The sequence below is a fragment of the Salarias fasciatus genome, chromosome 18 (genome assembly GCF_902148845.1).
Source record: "Salarias fasciatus chromosome 18, fSalaFa1.1, whole genome shotgun sequence".
Lineage (NCBI taxonomy): Eukaryota > Metazoa > Chordata > Actinopteri > Blenniiformes > Blenniidae > Salarias > Salarias fasciatus.
Window position 1 is genome coordinate 21,608,128 of NC_043762.1, and position 8,497 is coordinate 21,616,624.

Sequence of the window (8,497 nt, forward strand, 5' to 3'; positions counted from 1 at the left end):
TTATAATGAAAAGGTCACTCCTTCACTTCATCTAACCTGATTGGTGATGCAACAATTATCCTGTTTCAGTGACAGTGAGTGTCCTGCATATAACCCCCAGAATCAATCATGGTCACTTTATTATACCACTCATTCTTTACACTAAACCATGTACATATCTGTATATATTATAGGCCCTGTTGGATTTTATATTTATGTTTTATAGAAAGTTAGATCTTTTCTTCTTCTAGATTTCTATCATTATTCTATTATTGTAATTATTCTCATTGTTATTGTTATTCTTAATTTGCACATTTCCTCACTTTTTTTGCAACCCCCCCCCCCCCACCCCCCCCACCCCATGTGTTCTATGAGCCTCTGTAACAGTAAATTTCTCCATGGTGAGATAAAGTCTATTCTATTCTTTCTTTCGCGTTACTGAGCTGAATCAAACTGTGCGGAAACTCAAAGTGTGGCTGAATTGATGTGTTGACTGCACAAAAGCAATAACTCTTTACATGGCAGTTTTTTAGGCTCTTGAAAAAAAAAACATTTGGGGAAGATATTTGCATCAGGGATATATTTCTTGAATAATAATGTTCTAAGATCATCAACACCCTCTTTCTTTACATGAATACTATACTACTCCATACATCATCTGCACAACTTAATGAGAAATTTACGCTCATGGAGCACTGAAGACACCCAGACAGACTTGCCAGTCAGTCACAGACAATCAGAGACAATTCATCATCAAACCCCACATGCACAGGGAGATGTGCAAAACTTTATCAATCACTTGTTTTACCAAAGGTTTGAACCACCTTTCCAATATAGCTTAAGCTGAACAACTTGTTCTCCTCAGTTGGCACGTCATGCAGTGCGTCTTAATCCGGCTCCTCAGGTACTGACGTGCATGTTTTAAACGTCACCCAGTTCCAACACACGATTCAAATGAACGACTCGTTGTCAGACCTCTGCAGAGCTCAACGGCGACTCACTTATTTGAATCAGGTGTTATGCAGCAGGAGACATGTAAAACATGCACGTCAAGAGTCCTTGAGGAGCAGGACTGACCAGTTCACGGTTCAGTAAATGCAGATTGTTTAAAAAAGCATTTTAAATTTTCCTTCAGACCTTGTCCTTCATTAATATGATCTCGCTAAGAGACTCTGTTTTGGCTCTGTTTTCATGTGTCTGTTGTCTTTTCCATAACAAACATTTTTGGTGCTGCGTCTTTGGTCATTTTTATGTTCGTTGCGGTTATTTTGCATCTCCTTTTGAGGATCTCAGTCTTGGAGTTGGTGCTTGGTTTCTGCTTTCAGGAAATCCGCCATAACAAACTAGTATATCACTCTCGTTAAAGGTGCCTTAAGGAGTTTGCACGTTTTATGCGAAACAGCGCCCCCTGCAGGCCTTGGGCGTAACGCAGCTTAGTGAAAAACTCGTCCCTGTGGCTCACGTGCACGGAAGAGGGGGACTCCGTCTTCGCTCGTTTAGAAGCGCTCAAGTAAGATTTAAGTTTCTTTTACCTGGTGGAGACTGTGCTGGAGCTGTGGCAGTGCTAGAAGCCAGTCTTTTCTTACTTTCTGGAAGATCCTGCTCAGTTGCTGCTCACTAAGCATCTGGCGGAGTAATGGCGGACAAAATGAAACCTAACCAGCCGGAGCGTGCATTACGTCATTCCTTTCAAATTCTCCCCAAAAAAATGCTGGTGCCGGACCGGCACTGCAACTTTCAAGTGACAATTTAGCGCTGTTAGAGGTACTTGTAATGAATATGTCAGGGCACATTGTACACATCATTAAAAATGTGTAACATATTTATGGTGAAAAATAAGTATTTTTAAGGTTGTAAAACTCCTTAATGCACCTTTAAAGATAACAAAATACAAAGAAGATCATGAAGATTAGATTTTGTGTATTTATCATATCAGCTTCTGTCTCACCACAACAATGAGATATAGAAATGTCATTACTAAAGCCACTTTTCCCAAAATTACAGTTAATGTCAGAATCCCTCCACCCATCACTTGTGAAGAAGACCCTGAGATATTTCAGCTCCTCCACCTGGACAGGATCTAGCTCCACCCTCCTCTCATGATGCACTCCTGATGGTTGTACCTGGCTCAACGCGGAAGACAATGTCCAACCTTGAACAACCCATATTAACTGCTGACTTAGCCCCAGAAATAGATTTGGTACCCTGTGTGCCAAAAGTGTCTCCAACATGACCTCAATAAACATGAAGACGTGACAAACTTTCAATGTAAATCCAGGCAATAATCTGAGAGAAAGTGAAAAGGGGTTCCACCGCCACAACAATGTCACAATATTCACACAATTAAAGGATTTACAAGCCAAATATTGGGATTAGAGGTTAGATGACACTTGATTCAATGTGCTAAATACTCAGATTCAGGAGATTTGTAACCTCTCCCTTTATATTACACATCTAATATGATAAATCTATACACTTGAGAAAAGGGTTTTATCCTTCTAATACACATGCAGTGATACAGTTTTCTGAATGAAGGCAAAATATAATATGGCCATCTTTGTTACTTTATTCCAACTTCTATATAGCTTCTCTGTCCAAACTAAGTTCAAATAACAACTAGAAGTAGATCAAAATGAGTGTTGCGTTTATTGATGGGTAGCTTTTCACATAGACATCGACTTGGCATCTCTGCGGCTACAACACAACTGGAAACACATATGATCAATATTTAAGTTGCTTTATTTATTTGTTGTTTAATTAATAATATGTCTCTTTAAGCAGATGTGACAGTTCAAAGTGAATGGTTTGTTTCTACAGCCGCCTGTTTCTACGGTTGTTTTGCCTGTGGGTAATTGAATGTGTCGATGCGTGTTTGCCCTGTGATGAACTTGTAGCTTTTCCAATAGTTCCATGGTTTCTGTTTACCTGTCGCAGTTGCGAACTCGCTGAGGCCAGATAGACTGGATAAAGTTGATATGTAAGACAAGATAGAGGAGTAAACGATAAACAGTCAGATTTAAGAGCCTGATTGCAGTCTGTATTAGATGTCACTCAGAAACACCAAAAAAATGACTGATCAACTTAATTACATTTGATTAGAAATGATTGGCAGTTCACTTTCTGCAATTATGACTCATTGACACTGAACCACTAACCTGTCACCCATACACAGTTTGGATGAGCTCCAGCGCCTCAGGGCCCTGCCGGATAGAGTGGCAGAAAAGAAGACGTTCACTTATTTTTCTAAGCAATCACAAAAATAATAGTCATATATGATCATACAAACACTCACTTTCCAGTCACCAACTGGCCGAACGGCCATGTGTCAAGACTGTGAGAGGAAGGCAGGTCGCCAGTCCATCACAAGGCAAACGCAACAAAACAGACAACCGCATACAGATAATTTAGGGTCACCAGTTTAACCTTACATGCATGCTTTTTGGTTTGTGGGAGGATACTGCAGTACCGGGAAGAAAGACATGCACGCTTTGGAAGAAAATTCAAACTCTTCATAGAACGGCTCGCTGGTACTTGAACCCATGCCCTCCTCACAGCCACGTAAGAGCACTAACTGCAGTGTAAAATACATGCCGTCATATTGTTGTAATTTAGTTTACTTTTTTACTACTCAATCGTCAACTTCATATAGGTATTTACTTTTTTTAAGGTCTCTGTAGTAACTTACCTAGTTCCCTTTGAAATGTCACTCTCCAGTATAGTGTCTTTGTGATTTTTTTTTTTTTTTTTGTGGTACTATAGTGCCAAATGTTATGACCATTCTCAACATGATCCCAGATATTACTGTTTTAATGGGATTCCTGTATGAATCCATGTGCCTGTGCGCACTATGTGCGGCTGGACAACAGGAAGTGCAGCAGGCTTTGTCATCCATTCCTACGTGTCATTCCTTATTTCCAGAAACAAACCCGGTGACCAAGTGAATTTACTGAGACAATAAATGAGTAAAACGTTGATAAATCTCGACACGGCCCCGCATTCCGGCAGACTTTGCCTCTTGGCGGAGCTGATAAGTCCCTCTTTATTCCGCCGCCCGCTGCCATAAAAGCGGCGGGGCGCTCATTGTGCGGAGGGATCTGATACGGACTACACCCAGCCGCCGCTGCCGCCGCCGCGCCGCTCTGCCCTGGCTTTCTTTGCTGCCCCAGCCTTCGCGTTGGTGAACGTCGAAGTGTGGGTTGGATCCGAGAGTCTCGATTCTCCTCCGGGCCATTTTCTTTCCTCTCCGACACTCGCCTTGTTTGGCAACCTTTCTTTCCAGAGCTGTTTGAATTCCATTTAGGGCCAGATTTTTTGTGAAAAATGTCTTGGCAAAGCTACGTGGATAACCTGATGGCCGATGGCAGCTGTCAGGATAGCGCCATTGTTGGGTATACGGACGCCAAGTATGTTTGGGCTGGACATGCCGGCGGCACATTCAACAATATCACGGTAAGAGGTCAAAATCGACTACTGGGAGTGCGACTCTGGATGTGTGTGATAGAGTTGTCAGTGCGGTCGGAGCAGCCGGGGAACGATTACTTTGAGCGGTCTAAATGACTGCCGAGCTAGCTCCTCGGCTAGCTTAGCTCACCGATGGCCTGTGTCGGCTAAGGAAACGCTGCGGGATTAGACCTCGTGTGGCAGAGATAATGGTTCATTTGTCGCTTCTTGCGCACATGGGTGTTAATCTTTTGCCACCGACGAACACCTGACGGACGCCAGAAGGCTGCGTCTGTGGGACATCGGGCGTGTTGGTTAACGGGGAGAGGGGGAGGAAAAAAAAAGGCGAGGAGACGGTGTCAGGCTGGGGCGAGCGTGCATGCTTTTGTGTGCACGGCTGCTTCGATTAGCTAACGTTAAGCTGCTGCTTCACCGGCGACCCGCGGCCCAAAAGGGGCTCGTTTCACCCGACGGGTGGTCGGATTGAAGCGAAATGCGACCGCTTCATCGATATTAGCGGTTTATTTAGACACCAAGAGTCCAACGCTGATTATGGGTGACGACGAGCCTTTTTCCCCGCTGACGGAGCGGCATTAGGGCTAGTCCTGGAGAGGCGTCACGTCAGTTCCGCTCCTCACTGCAGGCTCCCGTGTCACCCTTTTATTGTTGGCTTTGGGTGTGTTTGCTCTCAGTAACTGTGCCGATGGTCACAATCGATAGGTTATTCACGTATAGCGGGCTTTTATCCTGTTCCCTTTTGACGCCATTTGTGGCACATCTAGTCAGAAATGCAGTGAAGTAGCGAGATCGGCTGGATAATGTTTGATCGAGCTGCAATGAAAGGTGTAAAATTCGACATTTCCTTCTTAAATGATATTGTTAATGATTACTTGATTGTATAATTTCGTCTAGGAAACAATCCAGGGACCTCTCTCGGTTAAATGCACTGAACTCACCGGCATGCAGGCCTCAAACTAAGACCTAGGTTTAGTTTTGGCGATCTCACATCAAATAATACTTAATTCAGTTTTTTTTTTAATCTGACAAAAACAAACGCGAACAGAGCATACCTTCAGTTGCCCTGTTGCATAAGATGCAATAGATTAGTAAGGTGCGACCACATATCTCCAGGATACTGTGAAATATCAGGATGTGGTGTTAATATCTATTCAAGCTTGTTTTCATTTATAAGGAATATAAAGTCAAACTACCAATTTTTAAATTCTTCATGAACCTATTTGTTTGCTGATGGGTTCAAGTTTCTGAATGAGCTGACTATATGGCAGTTGCAGTGATTTTATTTCTTCCATAAATGTATTCCTGCTGAATATTTCTCTGATGTGAAGGCACTGGTTGTTGATGAAGCTCAAACACTGCTTTAGCTTCCATGTTTGGCATTGGACATGCCTTCGTGGTGAATATCTGGCCGGCCTTCCTTCCTGTCATGCACTTGATGTTGTATGAAATATGCTTCTAGTCACAGTCGCTGTAATTCCAACATGATACAACTGCATGTTTTTTTAATTTTTGGGTTGTTTGTTTTTTGCCCCCCCCCCCCCCCCCCCCACCTCCCCCCAGGCTCAGGAGATAGATGTCCTAATCGGGAAGGACCGTGAGTCCTTTTACACCTCTGGTCTCACCCTGGGTGCAAAGAAGTGCTCGGTGCTCAGAGACAGCCTGCACAGCGATGGAGACTGGACAATGGACATCAGGACGAAAAGCCAAGACGGAGAGCCAACATACAATGTAACTGTGGGAAAAGCTGGAAAAGGTAAATATATAGAAAAGGTTGATCTGAAACTCTCCATTGCTTTGATACAGGTGTAGACAACCCAGGAAAGTTGAGATGCAGACATATTTTCATTTGAACCTAAAATAAATGTGCTTGATTCACACTTCAGATATCTTCTGAGCTGCATAACAGCCTGTAAGGTTAAGACCAATGATTACTTCTGTTTTTGTGGCGGCTCATTTATTAAATGTCAGAATCTGGTAAAAGTCAGCCTTTATGATTTATTAGAGTAGTGTTTTTTTTCTTTTGTCCTTAGCTGTATTTACAGTTTAGAACTTAAAGGTATTTAGTGCTTTTCCATGGCTTGTGTTCATCTCTCAACTCTGACCCTACTTTCTTTTTTATATAAGACAAGGAATCTGAAAAAAAAGTTTCGGATGAAACTGGCTGAGCAACTTCCTTATTTGCAGACATAATCTGAGCTGTAAATATATTGACCCAGCTTGATTTTATGTCAACATTTGACCTGTATCCAAGCAGGGCTCTTAGAGCTCCAGTGAAACTCCTGACATCCAATTCATATTTGATAGTTTTCGTCCTGAACTTCACGTGATTCAGGGTTAGTCTTCTTCTGTATCCTCGGTGTCTCGCAGTGCTCCCGTCTCTCTCAGTTTTTGAGTTTATTGGACTGCAGCTTGTAGGATAAAACTAATTGGCGCAGTACGCCGAGTATTCAGCCAAATCCTAAGATGAGAAACACTTGATTGCAATTGAAGTGAAGCTCTCGGGGTTTCCTGTAACTTTTTCAGCTTTTCTTTCTTTTTCTTTTTTTATTTCAGACATTTCCACTTGTTACGCTTCTGCTATGGCAAACAGTGTGATGTCCGGGGAGGCAAAGGGCACCAATTAGTTCTTCTCTAAATGCTGTAGCCTTTACATTTCCTTGGAGATTCATGGTATCTTAATTAGTCTTTAACTGTTTGAGTCACATTTTGATTTAACAGACTCAACAGCAAATCTAAACCGCTGAATCTAATCGGGCGTGAGCGTTGAGTTCGACTGTGTTGCGAACAGCAGCAGAGGTCGGTGAAAGGAAGAAAGCGACCTGCACTCATCCCTGTTTGCCATGCAGCTTCTCTGAACTGTGGGTTTCATGATGGGGATGTTTTCCTTTAACGTTCTCTTAACTGTTCCTTTTTTTATCTCTTCTCTTTCAGTTTTGGTTCTTGTAATGGGCAAAGAAGGAGTCCATGGAGGTGGATTGAATAAGAAGGCTTTCGCAATGGCAAAATACTTGAGGGAATCAGGGTTTTAATGTTTTCAAGCTCACTTAGATAAAATTGAGGGACAAAAAGAAGAGAAAAGAAGTATTGCTGTTAAGATTTCACCTGCAGTCAAATGTTTTGGAAACTTTTAATAGCAATGAAGAGTGGTAAGATACTGTCACCTTTCTTCTCCCCTTGTCCTGTAGGGGGGGAAACTCTTCAATTTTGTTAATTTCTCTTTTTTTCCTTGTGTGCTCCAGTATTGGTTTTAGTCCTGGGAACAGCGGGTGGTCCATGGTGGAGTTACCAACACGAACGTTTATTCATTGGTTGACTGCCTGAGGAAATCTAAATATTGAGCAACATCTCCACCCATTCGTCAACTTAGCAGCCCACTCCCCTCTGTATTGTGTTCACACTACTTTCACAATTTGGTGACATACAATGTTAAGTCCTTCCCAGTCAACTTTTATACACAGGCCTTTTGTTTGTTTAACCCCCCCACTCCCCTCACAATTTTTTTTTTTTTTTGTATTAAATCCTCCCCACTTCAACATTGTACTTATGTTTTGGCACTACAATAATGGCATGTTCATTTAAATGTTAATTAACCAAAAGTGTGCAAAAAATGATCGCAAAGTGTAATAAAAAAAAATGTTAAAGAAATTCGGACTCTCTTTGTATAACATTCACTTAGCGAGTGGCTGGTGATCAGGAAGTACACGTCTAAAGGTGACCACAGTTTGCATCCGTTATGCTTTCTGAGCATGACTAAAAGATGCTGGATTCATTTATTCTTTTTTTTTTTTTTTTTTTACCCCCCCCTTCCCTAAACCAGCATGTGGGCATTTTAAAGTTGCATGCATACCATCATTAGCATTCAGACCCCAGCCCTGTTCCCCGCTCTGTCCTATTGTGATATTCCAGCCAAAACCATCTTCACATCTGCCTCCATCTTCCAAGTCCTCCAGCCTCCATTTAGATTAAAAGAAGGAAAAAAGAAAAAAAAAAAAAAAAAGCTGACGGAGTCCTGTTTGTATCCCGACTCATCACCCTGAAGCACAGCTCATTCTCCCCTCCA

At 42.2% G+C, this 8,497-nt stretch overlaps 1 protein-coding gene across 1 annotated transcript; it reads left to right on the plus strand.

Moving 5' to 3' along the window:
• Positions 1-4,056: 4,056 nt before the first annotated feature.
• Positions 4,057-8,497, plus strand: pfn2a (profilin 2a). Its single transcript, XM_030114664.1, has 3 exons — positions 4,057-4,428; positions 5,998-6,190; positions 7,369-8,497. The coding sequence occupies exons 1-3, from the start codon at positions 4,300-4,302 to the stop codon at positions 7,464-7,466; spliced, it is 420 nt and encodes a 139-aa protein (XP_029970524.1). The 5' UTR covers positions 4,057-4,299; the 3' UTR covers positions 7,467-8,497.

Bases quoted from the DNA above. Each gene is read 5' to 3' on its own strand.
- pfn2a (XM_030114664.1), top strand. From the start codon at position 4,300: ATGTCTTGGCAAAGCTACGTGGATAACCTGATGGCCGATGGCAGCTGT. The intron at 4,429-5,997 runs GTAAGAGGTCAA...ACCTCCCCCCAG, and splicing joins GCACATTCAACAATATCACG to GCTCAGGAGATAGATGTCCT. The intron at 6,191-7,368 runs GTAAATATATAG...CTTCTCTTTCAG, and splicing joins TGTGGGAAAAGCTGGAAAAG to TTTTGGTTCTTGTAATGGGC.